Source organism: Mauremys reevesii, linkage group 1, assembly GCF_016161935.1.
Source record: "Mauremys reevesii isolate NIE-2019 linkage group 1, ASM1616193v1, whole genome shotgun sequence".
Lineage (NCBI taxonomy): Eukaryota > Metazoa > Chordata > Testudines > Geoemydidae > Mauremys > Mauremys reevesii.
In genome coordinates, this window is record NC_052623.1 from 11470234 (window position 1) to 11490454 (window position 20221).

Consider the following 20221-nt stretch of genomic DNA (forward strand, 5'->3'; position numbering starts at 1 on the left):
GTCCTTTGATTAAGTACAGTTGCACTTCAACTGAAGCACAGGGAAAGCTTCCATTAAGGTGCAGGAAGCTCTCAGTGCTTTCACTGTGTGCCTTTGTCTGCAGGGTTGGATGGCTGAGATGCCCAGTGCAAGACAAGGGAGTACTTTTTGAGATGTATCAGCTGGTCTAACCAATGTTAGTAGGGATAGTTACCGTTTTTCATTATTTACACCCACCAAGTGCAGATCTGCTCTGAAAAATGACATCAGCCAGTTCCCTTTTCACATCAGAGTGCTCAGTTTGCAAGATTTTTTTTCCATACCAAATTCATCTTAGACTCTGAAAGCCAACCTGGCTCCTTTCCTTCTCATGCATTGTCACAGCTTTTAATGCCAGAAAAGATCATTGCGATTTTATAATCCGACCTCCTACATAGCACTAGCCAGAGAACCTCACCCACTCTTCCCTGCATCAAGCCCATAACTTTCATTTCAGCACATCCTTTAGAAAGGCCTCAAATCTCAACACACTGATTTCAAGTGATGAAGAATCTACCAAGCTCCTAGGTGAGTTGTTCCAATGTTGTTAATTACCCTCAAAAAGTTGCACCTTATTTCTAGTCTGGATTTTTCTAGCTTCAGCTTCTGACCATTGGATCTCACTGTACCTGCGTCTGCTAGATTAAAAAGACTTGCGCTGTACATACTTGTAGATCGCAATCAAGTCTCATCGTAAGCGTCTCTTGGAATAAGGTTCTGAGGCCAAATTACAGGCGGACAAGTCAGAGTATAATCTGAAAGCGGTGCAGCAGCACAGGTGTCACCGAGGGCAGAGCTTGGCCTGCAGGATCTAGGAGTAATTGTTCAGATGCTCCAGTGATGAGCGCAGTCTAAAACCTACATAGACTAGTAGTGGTGCTCCCCAGGCCAAAAGACAGAAAAAACACCGCTACTTATATCTGCTGTTCAAGGCACTGCGCACTGATAAACACGGAGCACCAGGAGGGCATTACAGAGTCATTTCTCAGAGTAGAACCGACTTGGGGTGAAATTCGGCCCTGGACAGGAGGCCAGCACATGGCCTAGGCACTAAAGTCTAACTTGGGACATAAGCCAGTCCCTCTGCAAAGGGTAAATCTCACCCTCTGAGAGTGGAGAGTGCTTGTAAGATAAGTCCTTATCCAGTGCACACTGAGCATTTATAAAATTATGCCCAGGAACCAGCACTGAGTGGAAATGACTACCTTCAAAGTCTGACCATTCCCAGCTGTGGATTCACAGCGTGCTTTAGCTGGTGTGTGTAATTATGGGCTGTAATGCATTTCTAATGTGGTAATTATCAGCTGCAATGCATTTCTAATGTGGTAATTATCAGCTGCAATGCATTTCTAATGTGGTAATTATCAGCTGCAATGCATTTCTTGCCTGAACTTCCATACAGATTTTTTTTTTTAATTGCTGAGTACCAGAATCCTTGAAATAAAAAGGTCATGATCTTGAAATAAAGGATCATTAATGTTTAGGCCACCACCCCTTCTTTCTTGATTTCCAGACTCCCTGACCCTACCCAACCCAACTCGGTGCTCCAATGAGGAGAAGCTAGGATGTGACACAGGAAGTTCTCAGCTGTTGCTTGCTAAATGCAACCCTGGTGGAGCTGTGCTTGGCGGACAGTAATTTTGCACAGCTTTATAGCATAACACTGATGTCTGGTGGCACTACTACATCTCTGTGCTCTTCCATTCTAAGCCCCAAAGCCCTTAAACCACCACAGCTTCTATCCAGGGTGCCTGAACGTTACCCAGCTGAGGGACACCCCTCATTTGCCTGAACTGGAGCAGAGGAGTCTTGCCCCCATTTTCAGTAAGGATATATCCTGCAGTGACTTCTGGTATCTGCAATGGCCACTGAGCTCAAGACAGAGCATTGCATGCTGGGACACAGCATTCCATAGGCTGCATCTCCCTACGGCAGTCAAGGGTGACTGTGGCTACACTTGTCACCGGGCGGCACTTTGGGCTGTCCTGTTCTGTATGTTTCCTTTGCAGGGGGGTTCAAAACTTTCGGGCATCTAAAGATGCACACACATAAGACAGTGATGTTAAAAAGGTGAATGGACAGAAAAGCTCGGAAGTGAAGTACTGGGAGAGCTCTTTTGGGAACTGAAGAACCAGCAAAACGCTGCTGTCACACCCACTCCACAGCTAGGAGAACAGGGCATCCTGCGGTTCAAATACGTACAGATTCCGGAGTGATCACTGCCTGGGTATAGTGCAGTATAAGGGGAATGTCACTGTACAGTAAGAAATGCAACAAAAATAATCCAAACAAACTGCTGTCTTAACACTCTCAGGGTTAGCCCCACGGTTTCCTCCAGGAGATTCCCACTGATGAGGGTCTCCGTTCCCTTACTGCCCTCGGCAACCAATGATTCTTTCAGAGGCCCTCTTTCGACTGTGCAGCCTAAACATTTCTAGAATTTCTTTCCTGCTGGATCCTGAACTGAAATCAACCTAATAAATCAAGTCACGTGGAGCTAAAATTGAAGCTAAATCTCTAGCCCCTGAAACACTCGTCAGGGAGGTGGCCGGAGGAGATTGCTGGAGCAGCAAGGGGCCAGATCTGGGAGCTATTCAGGCTATACACCTTCCGCTTCTTCAAACGGAGCTCTGCTGATGTGAACCAATGCCGGCCCGGTCAAGCGGCCCGGGGGTGGGGGGTCTGAGGAGCAGCTTTTCTATCACACAGCTGGAGGAGGAGGATACGTTTGTGGGATTCCAGATCTCCTGAGGGCTCTTCTTTCCTTACTGGGACACATCCTCCTCTCCGGGCCTTTCGCCTCCTCCATGCTGGGGCAGTTCCCTGATCTGCCCTACACAGGAGGTCAGACTAGTGATCACAATGGTCTCTTCTGGCCCTGGAATCTATTAATGCTGTTCATCCCCCAACTTCGTCCCTTACACTCCTGTCATGTCCCTGGGTTTTGTTTACCAAGCTCTTGTAGTGAGCACGGGACTGGGAATCAAGGCTCCTGGTTTCAAATCCTGCCTGTGTCTCTGTGGGTACGTGTACATGGCGGTAAAAGCCCTATGGCACAGCCGCAGCTGGCCTGGGTCAGCTGACTCGGGCTTGGGCTGTAGGACTAAAAATTGCTGGGTAGACACTCAAGCTGCAGCTGGAGCCCTGCGTGGGTGGAGGGTACCAGAGCCAGGGCTCCAGCCTGAGCCCGAACGTCTACACAGCAATTTTTCAGCCCCAGCGCCCGAGTCGGCTGCCCCGGGCCAGCCACAGGTGTTCACCCTGCTGTACACATACCCCATGTGGCCTAGGGTAACTCACAACCTTAGTGTGTCCCCGTTTTACATGAGGATACTCGGACTCATAAATATGAACAGATTGTCCATCAAAGGCCTTGCCTGCTTTTCTGGGCCTGGCTTATTGCCTTGGTACTCCAGGTTTACCCCAGCATAATTCCACTGAAGTCAATGGAGCTCCACTGCTGTAAGCCAGTGGTGGATCAAGCCCTAACCATCTGGTACCTTGCTCCCTACTCTGTTGATTAGCAGGATGACCCCAGACTCTGATATTTTAGAGGCAGATCTCCAGGAAGCTCCACATTCTCCCTCCGCCATCACACACAGACAGGCTCTGTATCGTGACACTTCCACTGAGGGAGGATTAACCAGCGGAAGTGGGGAATCGCTTGAGATGTTCCCTCCAAGCAGGAGCTGTATGCGGTCTCCACTGTGCTGTATATAGCATCAAAACAATCACCCCTGTGGCGGACATCTCCCTCCATCAGCCCGAATCACCCCAAGAGAGGGAGGGCACTGTTGTCATTGACACTCCAGGTCCTCCAGGGAGGGGGAGGGGAGCAGCATTACTCTCAAAGCCCTGACCAAAACTGCCTTTCAAACCTTGGTTTTAAAAATCCAAAACACAAAGTGAGGAGGAAGGAGCTAACATGCAATTCTTCTTCATCCCAGCAGACTCTGCCCAGAGGTTAGTAAAGTTGCTAATGTCTCACTGGAAAAGAGCGTGTGAATTAGTTTTTGTGCCAAAAAGTTGGAAAAATTGTGGATATATTTTAGTCCAGCGGGTGAAAAAAAAACCAAGAGAACCAAACCGGGGTGTTTCCAGAGGGACAGATCCTCCGTGGAGATAGACGAGCGGTCACTGAACCTGCGCCCCAAAAGCCAGGCTGCGTCTGGGGTTAGCCAATCAGGTTTGAAAGGGAGAGAGAAAAGTTTGATTTACAGGTATAATTATCACTGGCACTCAGCAGCATTCTCAACCCGAACGGGACAGGAACGGATCAACCACAGAACTGCCCTCCTCCCCTAAGGGGCCCCTGCACACAGACAATGGCACCTCCTGAGCCCCGGGGGGTGGGGCAATAGTGACACTGAAGGGTCACTGATGTTGGGAGCCCAACTTGAGATGCCATGGGCTTGATCTGCAAAGGTGCTGAGCATACACAGCCCCCCGTGAACCAGACAGGCTCTTTGCTGATGTTAATCAGCACGGCTCTATTACGTCACCTGAGCTGGCCTGATTTTCACCAGCTGAGAACCTTGGCCATTGATTTGAACAGGAACTGCGGATGCTCAGTACCTCAGAAACCCATGCCCTAGGGGTCTCCCGTGGGGCACCCAAAATCTAAGATGTGAAAATTCAGCACAGGGCCCATACTATGTATGGATCAAATCTGGAATCTTCACTCCAATTTGTACTCAGGGGTTTCCATTAAGATTGGTGGATATATTTTTGCCTGCCGGTTCTCAGGAACCCATCTCCTCAGGCAAATCTCTAGCTGGCACACCTGTCATGCTTATAATGAAGCCATCACTAGTAAGTGGTTGCAAGTCAGACTCAGCCAAGTTATCGCTGGGACCCACTGCTCCTCCAACCGCGGCACTGCCCTCTCTTCCTTTGCCCAGCTCACACTGAGAACTTCCTGCTCTGTCTTCACTTCTACCCTAGGCCGCCACGAAGAACACGGGCAGCAACACGTCTCTCCATCATTGGAGCTAGTAAGTACTTCTGGAGTTAATGTCTTCCAAATATCTCCAGCAATGGAGGTGGGGCTTATACTGACATGCCAGCACTAGAATGACTCTCATGCTTTCTCTGTTGTTTTAAAAATCACTATGGCTACACCGTTCCCTTCCAATATATCCCAGCTCTCTGCACCTATCTATCTAGAGTATCACAGTGCCCTCACTGGAGCAGTAGCTAAGTGCTAACTCGCCTCAGTGTGCATCATCTAGCAGAGGATACATACACTGCATGGACATGGGAGACACAATCTCTTCGTCCAGATCATCCAGATCATCAGTCATGATGAAGTGCGCTGGGTTGGGCCGGGAAGTGCCCACCCAGCTGGGATCGATGTTCAGGGCTGTCACTAGCGTGTGGATGCCTGGGTTGTTGACAATCTGGAAGCCACACAGCAGCTCGATTTGGTGCCAGCGGTGTAGGCGCTCCCGCAGTGCAGCTGTCACTTCGCTCAGGGCTTGCCTGAAAACAAGATTCGAACAAGGGAAAAGGAAAAACAAATGAGGAACAGTGGAAACAAATTACACCGGATAGAAGATCCCAGTGAGTCTGGAACAGGGAGTCAGAAGGTTAAGCTGAGATTCCTCCCTGTGTGTATTTCTCCAGACCTCCTTGCACAGCCTTGCGTAGTAACCACATCTGAATGGGATTTTTCTGTGTGTTAACCCCCAGACAGGTTCTCAGTGTGACAACAAGAGTCAGTGTCAAAGTATCGTGATACAGCTCTGAGCCATGCAAATCTCAGAGTCTTGGGTTGGGATTTTTAAAGCTGACCAGGAGATTATAATTCGTTTGGATTTTAATGGGCGCTGTCGGGCTAACACCTCTAGCTGGCTTGGAAAATCTCAACCCTGGAAGGACATTCTATGACTCTATGACAAGTAAGATGAATGAATCAATGTTAAGATGAATAAGCTAGTGGTGTCTGAAGCTTTATCGTAGTGATAAATAAATGAGCCTTCAGGTTATTTGGTGGGTAAGTGTGATGCAGTTCACAGGTAGGTATCTTCTCCTAATCCCAGTGAATGCTTCCACCATGAAAGGAAGGGATTTACAGGAATATATCTATCAGCCATATGCACAACTTTACCAACCACCGAGGGAACACGGCCACAGCATATAACAACAGGCTAGTGCAGGAAACCCTGTCCAACTGGAACCTCAGGGGAGAACATTCCTCTCTCCGAGCAGAAACGTGGGATCTGTAATACCTGTAAATGGTCGGGACTTCAATTTTCCACCTTAACGGGGTAAAATGTTACTAGTTACCCATTGCATTTCACACATTCATCAAAACCTGACAAATGTGAATTAAATAAGGATCAACGTCTACTGAGGCAAAGGAATAGGCCAACGAATTCATGCTGTGCAACAGAATGGATTTAGAACAGGCTGTGCAGAACACGCACTACAGAAGGACTCTTCCCTGGGGTCAGGATCCGTAGAAGTCTGCTGTACGTCTGTGCCTTTCCCCAGTGAGTCTAAGCAAAATGAAACCAGCCTTGCGGACATGCGTGTATTACAGCCGCCTGCGTGGCGGGGGGGGGGGAGGGATTTGGGGGAAATGGCAGGAAGACACGCGGTGGATACTCACTTCGCAGTTAAGATTTTATGATCAACGTCGTCTAGGGATGAGCTGTGAGCAACATGAAATGTTCCAAAGAGGGTGTTTCGCTTCTTTTTAATTTTTTCAGCCTGAAATATATTAACAGAAAAAGGTCACCGGAACAATCAGCCCTTGTGTTTCCTCCAGGACAATAATCTCCTGAACAGGATAAGACAGAAATAGTCCTGTGGCTGTTTGCACACACACAAGTAGCTTGAACTGTCACTTTATCTAAGGACGTTATGCCACGTAACATGCTGGCTAGGGTGTCAGTTGGGAGCGGAGTCAGGACAAGAGTCCAGAGCACCAGCTACAACTGCGTATAGCTAAGGACTCCTCCCACGCCACAGGCTCGTTACCAGAAAGACCAACGAAAGCCTTATCAACAGGATCCTAACATCCTGAAATGGGGGTTTGCCTCCTCTTAAGATTCAAATAAACACCGTGTTCTAAAGTCTCTACATACAGATCCTCGGTCTTTATGCTCTAATAATGTTTGCTGCTGAGTTGCAAAAGGCAACCCGGGGGCAGGAACGCTGCAGCTGACACTACTCGGGGAAATGGCTGAAGTGCTACAGCGTTTGTGGTCAGAATGTGTTAAGACCGACAAATTCCTATTTGTCCTGTCACCTCTGACTGCTGTACAATGTCAAGAGAGCCAAGCACATTGGCTGCAATAGCTTCCTGCTCTCTGCTTCGCTCAGAAGATTTTAAACAGCTGGGAACAGAGAAGTGACTTGGCCAGTGAAGACCACATACACATTTTACATGTCAAAAACATCACTGCCCTAATACGTGTGACCCTGGGGGCCGGATTTGGTCTCACTGGGGCTGTGGAGAGTTCCTGTCGCAGATGTTTCACAATGCATGACACTACATGCAACAGCTAGTTATGCACATTAGCAGGTTTAAACTTATCCACCAAAGAGCCACTTGCTCAGTGAGCGGCAATGTGGCCCAGTGGTCTGAGTATGCGGCTGGGAGCCTAGAATTCAATGGTTCTAACCCAGCTCGGTGGCTAGTTCACTGTATAACGCTGCACAAATCACTTCATCTCTTTGTGACTCAATTTCCCCAGCTGTAAAGTGTCTGTAACAACTGTGTTGGGTGCTTTAATTAAGGTTTGTGCAGCACTTTGAAAATGTAAAACATTACACCAGTACCTGGTGGTATCATGGACCAGTATTAGATATCATCATGTATCCACGGTCATCAAACGTCCATGGAAACATGGATTAATTGCTAAGCATGAGTACCAAAGTAAATGAGTACCTACTTAAAGGATGTAGGAACAAAATCAGAAAGGCTAATGCACAAAATGAGTTACACACGGCAAGCGACATAAACGGCATAAGAAGAGGTTCTATAAATACATTAGGAGCAAGAAAAAGATGAAGAAAAGTATAGGGCCACTACTTAGCAGGGAAGGGGAGCTAACAATGAATGGCATCAAGAAGGCTGAGGTGTTTAATGCCTGTTTTGCTTCAGCCTTCATTAAAAAGGTTAATGGTGACCAGATGCTCAACACAACTAATATCAAAAACAAGTGGGAAGGACACAAGCCAAAACAGAGAATGAACAGATTAAAAAAAATATTTAGATAAGTTACATGTATTTACGCTGACAGGGTTTGATGAAATTCATTCTAGGGTACTTAAGAAACCAGCTGAAGCAATCTCTGAATCATTAGCAATTACCTTTGAGAACTCAAGGAGGATGGATGAGGTCTCAGAGGACGGGAGAATGACAAGCCCAATACCTGTTTTTATAAAGAGGACCCAGGGGATTATAGACCAGTCAGCCTAACTCTGATATCTGGAAAGATACTGGAACAAATTATTAAACAATCAACTTGGAGCACCTAGAAATTAATAGGATTATAAGCAATAGCCAACATGGATTTGGCAAACCAACCTAATTTCCTTCTTTGACAGGATGTCTGGCCTAGTGGATAGGGGAGAGCTGTAGAAGTGATATATCTTGATTTTAGTTAGGCTTTTCCCCCAGGCCCACAAACATTCTCACAGGCAAAGTAGGGAAATGTGGCGCAAGGTCATGCACACTGGAAAACATAATCCAACTATACATTCAGAATGACGGGGTCTAAATTAACTGTTAATACTCAAAAAGGAGATCTTGGAGTCACTGTGGATAGTTCTCTGAAAACACCCACTCAATGTGCAGCAGCAGTCAAAAAAGCAAACAGAATGTTAGGAACCATTTGGAAAGGAATTGATAATAAGAGAGAAAATATCATGATGTCTCTATATAAATCCACGGTATGCCCGTATCTTGTATCCTTTGTGCAGTTCTGGCCACCCCATCTCATAAAAGATATATTTGAAATGGAAACAGTACAGAGAAGGACGATAAAAATGATTAGTGATATGGAACAATTTCCATCTGAGGAGAGATTAAAAAGACTGGAACTGTGCATCTTAGAAAAGAGAAAACTAAGGGATGGTGGATAAGAATGAGGTCTATAAAATCATGAATAGTGTGGAGAAAGTGAATAGGGAAGTGTTATTTAACCTTTCACATAACACAAGAACCAGGGGGTCACCAATAGACTTAATAGGCAGTGGGTTTAAAAACAAACAAAAGGCAGTATTTCTTCACACAATGCACAGTCAACATGTGGAACTCCTTGCCAGAGGATGTTGTGAAGGCTAAAACTATAATGGGGTTCCAAAAAGAATTAGATAAGTTCATGGAGGACAGGTCCATCAATGGCTATTAGCCAAGATGGTCAGGGACACAACCCCAAGTTCCAGGTGTCCCTAAACCTCTGACTGCCAGAAGCTGGGACTGCACTACAGGGCAGGGATTACTCGACAATTGCCCTGTTATGTTTATTCTCTCTGAAGCATCTGGCAGTGGCTGCCAGTCTACAGAATACTGGGCTAGGTGGACCATTGTCAGACCCAGTATGGGCATTCTTATGTTCTTAGATGAAATTACTATAAGGTGGGTGGTTAAACGGTTGAAAGCTGTACTCAAAGAGTAGTAGTCAATGGTTTGTTGTCAGACTGGGAGGATGTATCTAGTGGGGACCCATAGGGTTTTGTCCTTGGCCTGGTACTATTCAATATTTTTATTAATGACTTGGCTAATGGAGTGCAGAGAATGCTTATAAAATTTGCAGATGACACCAAGCTGGAGGGGTTGCCAGCACTTTGGAGGACAGGATTAGAATTGAAAATGATCTTGACAAATTAGAGAATTGGTCTCAAATCAACAAGATGAAAAACAATAATGACAAGTGCAAAGTACTACCCTTAGGAAGGAAAAATCAAATGCAGAGCTACAAACCGGGGACTAAGCGGCCAGGCGGCAGTACTGCTGAAAGGGATCTGAGTGGCTCACAGACTAAACATGAGCCAGCCATGTGATTCAGTTTTGAAACAAGCTAATATCATTCTGGGATGTATTAACAAGAGTGTCATATGTCAGACACGGGAGGTAACTGTCCCACTATCTGCAGCATCAGTGAGGTCTCACCGGCCTCCCGTGTTCAGTACTGAGCACCATGCTTTAAGAAAGATGTGGGCAAACTGGAGACAGTCCAGAGGAAAGTACCAAAAATAATAAGCGGTTTAGAAACCCTGACCTATCAGAAAAGGTTAAAAAGCCTGGGCATGCTTCGTCTTGGGGAAAGAAGACTGAGGGGGAGACCTCAAATATGTGAATGGCTGTTATACAGAGGATGCTGATCAATTGTTCTCCATGTCCACTGTGTAAGACAAGAAGCAATGGCCTTCATCTGCAGCAAGGGAGATTTAGCTTAGCTATTAGGAAATCTTTCTAACTACAAGGATAGTTAAACTCTGTAACAGGCTTTCAAGGGAAGCAGCAGAATCCCCATTATTGGAGGCTTTAAGAAGAGGTTGAACAAACACCTGACAGGGATGGTCTTGGTTTACTTGATCCTGCCTCAACGCCGGGGGAGGGTGGAGCGATGAACCAGAGGACCTCTGAAGGACCCTTCCAGCCCTACATTTCTATGGTTCTATGCACCGAGTAACAGTCACATACTATTGCCAAGATGTTACACGGTATCTCCCCAAACCAGAGCTACGAAGCGCAACACATGGCAACAGGGCTGGGGTCGAGTCCCTGCAAGCAAGGATTTCCTTATATTGCACTACGGCAGGCAAGCAAGATCAATCAGAAGGTGGTTCGCAGAAAGAAGAGATGGGAGCAGGCAGGAGCGAACAGCACACAGAGAGAGACGTTCTAGGTCTATGAGGCTGTAAATATCTATGGATTTCATTCCCCAGCCTCAGGGAGGGAAGAATTTAGGACTAAAGAGATTGAAGTTCTCACCCCCTCTTTGGCCACCAGCAGCTGCTTCTCTGCATTCTGTTTCTTGATGTTGTAGTACTGGACCTCCACTTCATGGGTCAGCTGGAGCCATTTCTGCAAGGCCTCTGGTGCAGCCCAGCTGCAGTGGGATTCAAGCTCCTTCTCTGCGTTCTTCAGCGCCATTCGGACCTGTAACAGAAACAGTCACAGCAGCAGCATTACAGGAAGGCGTAGGAGGGGGAGGGGGAGGGGACCCTTTCATTCCAGTTAGTGCTCTCCAAGGTAGTCCCTTCATCGGATAGCTGCCTTCAGCCCCAACACTTGTAATGGCACCAAAAAGAAAAACAAATCTCCAGCAAGCCTAGTTTCACTCCTGGCTGTGGCTTAGGGTCAGTATAAGAGGGAGAATTCCTGTGCACTGAGCCAATGGGACAATTGTGCTACCAGGGCGGTAGGACAGCACCATTCTCTTCCTTGGGGATCATCCTGCATGGGAGAAGTTGCTGCATGAGCAATTGGAGCAACCTACAGGACTTCCCTCCATTCTGCAGACTCGATCCCTTTCTGATTCGTTTTGCTCTACCGTTATCAGGAACTGGGCTGTGGTTGTCCCTTATCACTTCAGCTACCAGCTTGGTTTAGCAGAATGTTTATGCAATGCAGATCTGGTCCATCTCTCTAAGTCTGTGAAGATGGAGGGCCTGATTCTGATTTACACTGGTGTGAGGGAAAAGAGGAGTAATTACAGTTGATTTAGTGCAATAACACTGGACTGGATGAGAGGAGAACCAAGCCCAGAGTAAAGATATTCAGAGTGTTTATCTCCAAGCCCTGTAAATCTCTGTCCCCCTCCCTTCTGATCTGCAAGGTATGGGATTGCAGCTTTCCTTCACGCAAAGACATGCTAAGAACTCTGAGCAGGCAGCTGCCTCTTTTCAGTGCAGTGACTAAACCAAACACAACGGGCTTGTTAAAAAGAGACTTTCACACTGGAGCAAAAAGACAGAAACATTTAGACACAAAGTGTGCTGCTTGGTCAGTATAGTCACATGTATCATCCGCAATTCCGCTCTCTGCAGTCCAGCCAAGCCTCTTCCCCGGCCTGGACTTGAAGGAACGCCGAGTTCACAGGAAGATCAAAAACCCGGGGGTGGCAAGCACAGCGAAGGCGCAAAACCCCTGGACAAATGCGTGGCTTTGGTAATCATTAACAAGAATTTACACATATTTAGTGCCTTTCATCAGATCTCAAAGTGCTTTGCAAATATTAAACCTCAAACAATGTCCATGAGGCATTAGCCTCGTTTTACAGATGAGGAAACTGAGGTACAAAGACGCTAAGTGGCTTATTCGGAATGACAGCAAGAGCAGGTCAGAAGCCAGAAGACCTAGTTCCCCGCAGTGCATTCTAACCCCTAAATCACTGCACCTCTCAAACCTGCTTAGAAACACAGGTGGTTTTATTGTGTTTAAGGCTGTCTTTAAGGGGTAGATAGTGTGCTCTCTCTTTTAAAGCACTAACACCAACCCTAAATGTTTTAAACAAGCCCCTTCGATGACTACACCACACTTATTCCACCCATTTAGGCCCCACCTACAGTACAAATACAGCTGTCTCCTGATTTGATATTCACACAGTTAAAGTTTACAGTGTGGGCAGAACCTAACCACGTCCCTGTAACTGGGACAACACCTTGGATTGTTAATAAAGGAGAATCACTTGCGTTCTCTCTGTTCACTCTGGCCCTGATCCAGCACCCTGTGACCTCAACGGGAGTCTGTCCACTGACTTTATTGGGGGTTGGAGCAGGTCCTGTCTAGGGTTCAGACCACGTTAGCACCTTGCTAGCAAGAAGCATGTGTCAACATAGCTTTGGCGAACACCCTTTCTTTTTCCAGGATAGACAGCTGCACACCGGACTGAGAATGTAAATGTTTAAAGGAATCTCTCAGTAAACCCAGATCAGTTTCCTTTACCGTGTTAACTAACTCAGCTCCATTTAAACTGCATTTGGCTTGAGCATTATTTCTAGCCAAGGGCATCACACTACACTCAGACATTTGAAATTTCATATTCTGTCTGTCAGCACATTTGCCAGTCCGTCTAGAGCAGTGAATTTCATGTTTTTTAGGCTGTGAACTCCTTACCAAATAAAGTAGTCTACAGCGTACCCCCATGTGAGATAGGGTCATAATATACTTTACGATTAGATCGCCACGTCTTACCAAACAAACTGTGTTGTCTGCCATTACAGGATTTTTCTTGCGTACCCCCTGACAAGAGCTCACGTACCCCCGTTTGAAAACCACTGGTCTAGAGGGACTTATAAAGCAGCCACATTCCAGAGTTAACTACCCACCATTTTACTACTGTCTGCAATTTTAATAAATTTTAAACATAATTTACCTAAATTGTTCATAGAAATACAGGGACAGCATCATAATCTTCATGATGGACTAAACTCTCCACACCAATCTCAACTTCCACTGATCTGATCTCCTACCATACATGGAGTTCTGTCCTCTCTAATCCGTCTAGGTTCTGACTCCACACTCAACCCCATGGTATCTGAGTGCCTGGGAGTGCTGAGCACAGAGGCAGAGCAGAACCGTCGAGATGAACCACTTGGGTCTGAGACTGGACATTTGCTCAAAATGTTTATGAACAGCAGGGTTCACATGGAAACAAAAAAAATCTGGTTTGAGAAACTGAACAGGAAAGTAGCAGCGTAAAATGACAGTAAAGGGACCAATACATAAGGGGGGAACGGGCTCTGGAAAGACTGAAGCACGAGCAGGGTTTATAATCTGGGTCGGGTTTGACATCACTGGAAGGGGTCAGTGTGTAAACTCTGGCATGGCTAACTTTGCTCTCCAGTAGGAGCCTCCAACACGGTCTTTGAAAAACCAGATCATCATCTTAGCAGCATCAACCGGTGCAAGAGCAGCTCAGATTTCAGGATTCGCAGGGACCCAAAAGTATCAGACTTTGACAGGTTGCCTTTGGCTTGTACAGTCAGTGGGAGTGGCTAGTGAATTACTTCTGTGGCCTCTAGTTCATTTCAGTGGTGATTGTGTTACATCACACAGTGCACGCTGGGTGGATAAAGCCATTACTCACCCACTCAATGAATCCCACAGGAAGGCCTCTAAGAAACAACAGATTGGTTAAGTCACCGCTGGCTTCAGCTTTCATTACAAATTTAAAGAGGCGGGAAGGGGGCAATGGGTGTGACTTGACACACACACAATGTAAACAATACATCTTGTATTTACATGACAACACGTGGGTGGCTGTGCTAGACTGTAGCGTATTTTAAGGTGTATTTGTGTGAGATAGCCTAAACAGGAAACTACTGTCTTGGGAAACTGTATGTAAATACTCAACTCTGGCAGCAGGTGTTTAAGTTGCTTGGAGGCTCTTAGGGGAAGAGGGGGATGGAGGCATTGCAGAAGCAGTTTAGAATTAATTTAATTGCTGCCTCAAGTTCTCCTAAAACACAGTACGTAAAGTGCCGTACGAAGGGGAAGGGGCCGGCCCTCTGGCTGGGTCTCAGCACAGAAGGATCAAACTCCATACCTTCCCTTCGGGGACGGCAGAGGCTGTGGAGTGAGGGGCAGCACATTCAGCACTGGAAGTGTCTCTTGTGTTGCTCTCCAGGGATCCCCTCTGCATAGCGCCGCACGGATGGGCCCCATGAGAAGGTGCCTTTGGGGGAAAGTATTATCTGAGGAAGGCAGAAATAGTTGGATCTCTCCTATCCCTAAGGTCAACTGGGAGAACGGTGGCAACAGGGCATATTAAGGAGAGGCTAGCTGTGTTTCCCAGGGGGATGCAGCAATGGCCATACAGCGTGTGGGTGTCCCGCCCCCCGTTTCTGCTTGTACGTATGGTATGCAATGCTTGCCTGCTCCAGCTCCTGCTCCGCGTACTTCTGTCTGCTCAGCTCGTTCTCCGTCCCCTCGCGCAGCTCCCGCAGCCGGTGTGCCTCTTGCTTGGCGATGCTGATCTCGTCTTGGAGCTTCTTCTCCAGATGCACCTTCTCCACTTCCACCGTGCGGTGTTCCTCCTGGGCCTTCTGCAGCCTAATGCACACAGGCACACGGAACTGCTAGTGCACGCAGGGCTGTGTGTCCCTGGGCGAAGGAGCCCACTAAGCAATTACTGCATAACTAGCTGCACACTCGTGAAGACATACAAGGCCAAACTCTGCTCTCACCTGCACTGGGGTAAACCCAGAGAAACTCCACGGATAACAGTGGAGAGATGCTGCTGTAAATCCAGAGGGAAAGCACAATTCAGCACAGAGTCTCTGTGGCACTGAAACGCCAACATTAAGAAAACTCAAGGAAAAGTTTGCCATGAAACTAAATGACCAACTTCAGCCACGTTCATTTTTTAAATACCAGAAGAACACAAGCCACAGTCTGATGTAATGCGCTGCAAACTCATTTGAGTCTTCTGCGCATTCACAGAAACCCAGAAACAAAGGCCTTCGCCATTATGGAAATGGATATAATCTATATCACTCTACTCCAAGGAGGTAAATACTTGAGTTTTAATGGGCCTCGGGACGTGGCTGTGCACATGTATATTTGCATATGACATTTGCCAACATACTCCATTTCCCACTGGATCCAAATTCAGACACACCCTCCTCCCAGGAGTGGTTAATTTTCTCCAACATGGGATTAAATCAGTATTGATTTTGCATGGATGCAAGAGAAAATTACAGATTATTTACCCTTGGGTCAGGGAAACTGATGCTGGCGAATCCCAGGATTTTCAAGGACCCAACACTGCTCTGTTCAATAGCTTTCTGGGTACCCTCGCTCAGCCTGCTGGGTCAGGCTTTTTACTGCATTTTCATTTGCTTCCAAGCCTCTGCTGCTACCTCCCTCTGACACAGCCCCCTGGCGCTGCAGCCTCCTGAGTGCACCGGGGAAGAATTAAGCTACAGAGGAAGAAAACGTAAACTGCAAAGCAGGAGAGGATGCACTAGGACAAATTCTACCTGACTCACTCCAACTGGCCTGTACAAAGAACAAGGTCACTGGGGGAAGGATAGCTCAATGGTTTGAGCATTGGCCTGCTAAACTCAGGGTTGTGAGCTCAATCCTTGAGGGGGCCATTTAGGGATCTGGGGCAAAAATTTGTCAGGGACGATACTTGGTCCTGCTGTGAAGGCAGGGGACTGGATTTGATGACCTTTCAGCTCTATGAGATAGGTATATCTCCATATAAAAAAAATCTCTAGTGTTTGTCACCAAAACCACTTCAAATTCCAAATGTTAGTTATTCTTTAAAATAAACTAAGTACAATGATCATTTCTAACAGGTAGACTGACTGCTCATTTTAAGACAATGTTTCTGCAGCATTTATTCAGTTGAAATGTGTGTGTTTGTGGGCGGGGTTCACTTTATCATTTAGGCTACAAATGATAGTACCTTCCTGGGGAGAAAACACTGGGTACTAGAGCATTCTTTAATCTAGTGGAGAAAAACAGAACAAGAACCAATGCTGGAAGCTGTGCCAGACATATTCAACTTAGCAATAAGCAGGGCTTAATTTGTGCCAGTCCCGAGTCCTGGCACCTCTGGGCCTGGCAGTCCCGAGTCCCGGCACCTCTGGGCTTGCCGCATCAGTTATGAAAGTAAAAAAATTGCTTGAGCCCTCAGCATCTAATTAAGCACTGGCAATAAGGCACACTTTTTTAACAGGGTGATTAACCACTGGAACAAACTACCAACGGAAGTGGTGAATTCTCCATCTTTTGATGCCTTTCTAGAAGATGCTTTAGTCAAACACACATTACCCAGGGTAATGGATGAAATTCATTACCTGGCTCAATGCCAGGGTAACTGGATGAAATTCTATGGTCTGCGGTGTCCAGGAGGTCAGACTAAATGATCTAATGGTCCCTTCTGGCCTTAAACTCTGAGCTGTTTTCCTCTTTTCTCCAGAGATCCTGTGCTACAGTAGAAGGTAAATCAATAATAGCCGGACACAACAGAGTGTTTAAATAGTAGAGACCTTCTGACCCAGAGTGCATTGTGAGGACGTTTCTGTCCCTTGTCCTTGCAGGTCAGGTTACGGTCCCAACTTAAACAAACCCATCCTTTCTATTTATACTCCAGGTTCTGGTCAGTCAGTTTCCTTTTTAGGATTTGTTGGAGTTTTAGGATAACTTCAGTATGGTTTAGTAGTTACAAGGATACAAGCTTTCTGAGGTCAGGCAGGCATAAACTGAGCCAATGAAACCATTACTGGGCTTAAGCGTAAAGATTCAATGACTGGCTACGAAAATAGCTATAGACCAGGCTGCGGAAGACTTTTAAAAACTAAACTGCAAGATGAATCATCCCAGCTAAAAGCAAAAGCATTTCCCGTCACCAAATCTCTGCTTATTCAGGGTATCCAACCCCCAAATGGAATAACAGCCCAGTTTCTGATTATTTACCCCCCTGTCCAAACCAAAAGCAGGGAAAGGACTGTGAGATATGTGCAGCACAGCGGCTCTGAGGTGCCCCAGGAACAAACTGCAATCAAAGGCAAGGACACTTGCCCAGGCCACTAGAAGCGTTGGCTGGCAGGTTTCCTTTAGATGTACTGGGAGTAATCAAGATCCTCTGAGGAGGGATGGCAAGGAAAACCTCCAGCCCCAAGAAGAGGGACTGTTTGCGGGAAGCAACTTGTGCGAACAAACCAGACGCCAGGAGGGCTGATTTTTTGTTAAAGCTCGAAGAGGGATCGGGAAGCAGAACTTGCCTGCACAAGACTTTGCTTCTAAGCACGAGACTTTGTGAAACGCCTGGTTCATGGGCCCACAAGTGACCATTCAGATACAAACAAACAAAATGAGGTGAAGCCGATCCTTATCACAGAATTCTGCTCTGTGTAATATACACATTTAGACTGCTCTCTTCAAGACCGTGTACAAAACTAAAGGACTGCATGTGCCTTCTGTTTACTTCACAGCCCAGATTTAAAAAATGGGAAGAATGTTAAAGACGCATTTCGAAACATTACTATGCACAAATGAAACCCATGTTTTGGGAGCAGAGGCTAGAGGGGAGCAGTCCACTGCTCCACTTAAGAGTGCAATTCACTGAGAACAGTGTAAACACAAGTCTCCTCACGGTGTAGAGATGGCAATTCAAAACTGGACTTTCTTCAGCCATTTTGTTGGCTGTGCTGCTGGACAAGGGTTTATTTTCAATTTACAGTTCTGCTGAGAAACACAAAATGTTTTCAGTCCTAATTTTAAAAGAATCCTATGGAGATGTTCCAAGTTTAGAGATAAGCCCACGCTCTCTGCCCTCCATGGATCATAGCTCCATCACTTCCATACTAGGCTTGTTAACACTCCACACACATTAGAATACCCTCTGTTTAAAGGGGAAATGTCCCGGTGGTGTGCGTGTCGGGGGGAAGGGGGAAAGAGGAATTAATCCTTAAGATCCTTAAGATTTCTCTTGAATGCCCTAGTCAGACTTCTTCTGTTCCCCACCCTTTTATTATTCATGTTTCATGAAAACGACAGTCCATCATTTCCTCTGTTGCTCACCAGAGACAACAACAACAACAAACTTTCCCCTGCATGTTCTCAGTCAGTGTGACTGGATTCACACACACACAGTTTTACACTGGTGGAGCTCCACTGAGTTCAGTGGAAATATTCTGAATTTACACTGATGTAAGTGCAAGCAATTTGGAAGACTTCCTGGGAACAGTCTCCATTAAGGGATATCCTGTAAATGTTCTAGATTAGAACAGAATTTGGCTTGCTGGATCAACCTTTCCTGCTCTAGGTATCTCAACGGCCCTCACAAAGTTCTAAGCGAGGCAAAGGAGTAGCCATTTGACAGGCCGTGGAAAAGATATTATGTACTCAGCATCTGGGACAGACACCTGTTTCAGTGCGACTTGCATTGTTTGTCTGGAACCCAGATTATTCACAATTTTTCAAAGAGAACCATGGAAGGACTTCCATTTGGACCACTGAAAGACGTCTTGTACAGAGCATTCTCTATCACTGTAGCACCTCGCAGACTAATAAATGTATCCTCTCAGCAGCATGTGAGGTAGGGAAGTGTTATTCCCTTTTTACAGAAGGGGACTGAGTCTACCCTGGGCAAGTCAGTTTGCACAAGGTCACTAGGGAGTCTGTGGCCAAGCCAGGAAATGATCACTCCCCTCCTTCCTTCCAGGTCAGTGCTCTATCCACAGACAATCCTTCCTACCCTAATGCTCTGCAGAACTGTCAGGAGGAGCTTTTAGCCGTGCCTGGCATGTGCGGTTTCAGGTTTCTTCCTGTTTGGCTTTAGGTAACATTACCTAATGTTCACCGACACATCTCCTGGTTTCTGTTGTCCTGTCTTCAATGGCAGATCCCAAGGTCATGTCTTACACCGCACCGTTAGTATTTAGGCCCAATGCCTACAGGGTAACTTACTCTTGAATCCCCAGCATAAACTCAGCAGTTATCTCCAGGTCCTACCTAAAAGCATACACTGAAAGGTACTGTAGCGGGTTGGTTACCTGCTCCTGCCCTGAGGGGTTTAAAAAGCAGCCTGGCAGGGCTTGAGAGCTGCAGCTCTCAAAGCTGGGCTGATTGGGGAAGTGGCCGCAGCTGGGCCACACCCCAATCAGGCCACAGCTGGCCCCTATAAAAGGCTGTGAGCCAGGAGCCCAGGCAGTCTTCCTCAGCCTGTAGAGGGAGAAGGGCCTGGCTGCAGGGAGCTAGACAGGGTACCTGGGTGAAGCAGGGCTGGGGAAGGCAGAGGAGAGCCTGGAAAGCCCCAGGCTGCGGCCTAGTATTAGGCCAAGAGGTACTGGGGGTTGCAGGGGCAGCCTAGGGGTAGGCAAAGGCAGCAGGTCCAAACCCCTTTGCCGATGATGAATGGCTTATACAGCAGTCTGCCTCAGGGAACGAGGGCTTGATGGAGACTGGGCAGTAGCCAATACTGAGGCAAAGTGGGGCTAGTGGGGTGGGGGTTCCCCTGGGAGGGGGAGACCCAGTTAAAGGGGCACTGAGGTCCTGGGAGGGACACGGGGGCCAGTAGCTGGAAGGCGGATCACCGGCCTGCAGAGGGCGCTCCAGATGCAGGAATGAGCTAATTCCCGAGGACGACCAGCAGGAGGCGCCGCAGGGGTGAGTCCACCCATCTACAGGTACAGAGTAAAATTCGGACGCTCTCCACAGTAATTATCTCAATGGGCAGTCAGACTTAAACTAGGAAATCCTAATGGTTTCTCACTTTAGCAAATC

The 20221-nt window shown here is 46.9% G+C and overlaps 1 protein-coding gene across 7 annotated transcripts in view; it reads right to left on the minus strand.

Moving 5' to 3' along the window:
* STIM1 (stromal interaction molecule 1) overlaps positions 1-20221 on the minus strand; it is a 165146-nt gene that overhangs the window by 9623 nt on the left and 135302 nt on the right. For 5 of the 7 annotated variants that reach the window (XM_039525521.1, XM_039525511.1, XM_039525502.1 and 2 more), the window contains 5 exons: positions 14857-15034; positions 10970-11137; positions 6632-6732; positions 5264-5499; positions 4106-4186 (listed from right to left, as the gene is read on the minus strand). In XM_039525521.1, the coding sequence (XP_039381455.1) occupies positions 4106-4186; positions 5264-5499; positions 6632-6732; positions 10970-11137; positions 14857-15034 (764 nt within the window). The remainder of the gene's footprint in view (positions 1-4105; positions 4187-5263; positions 5500-6631; positions 6733-10969; positions 11138-14856; positions 15035-20221) is intronic. The other 2 variants (XM_039525545.1, XM_039525528.1) reach the window with 1 other exon arrangement.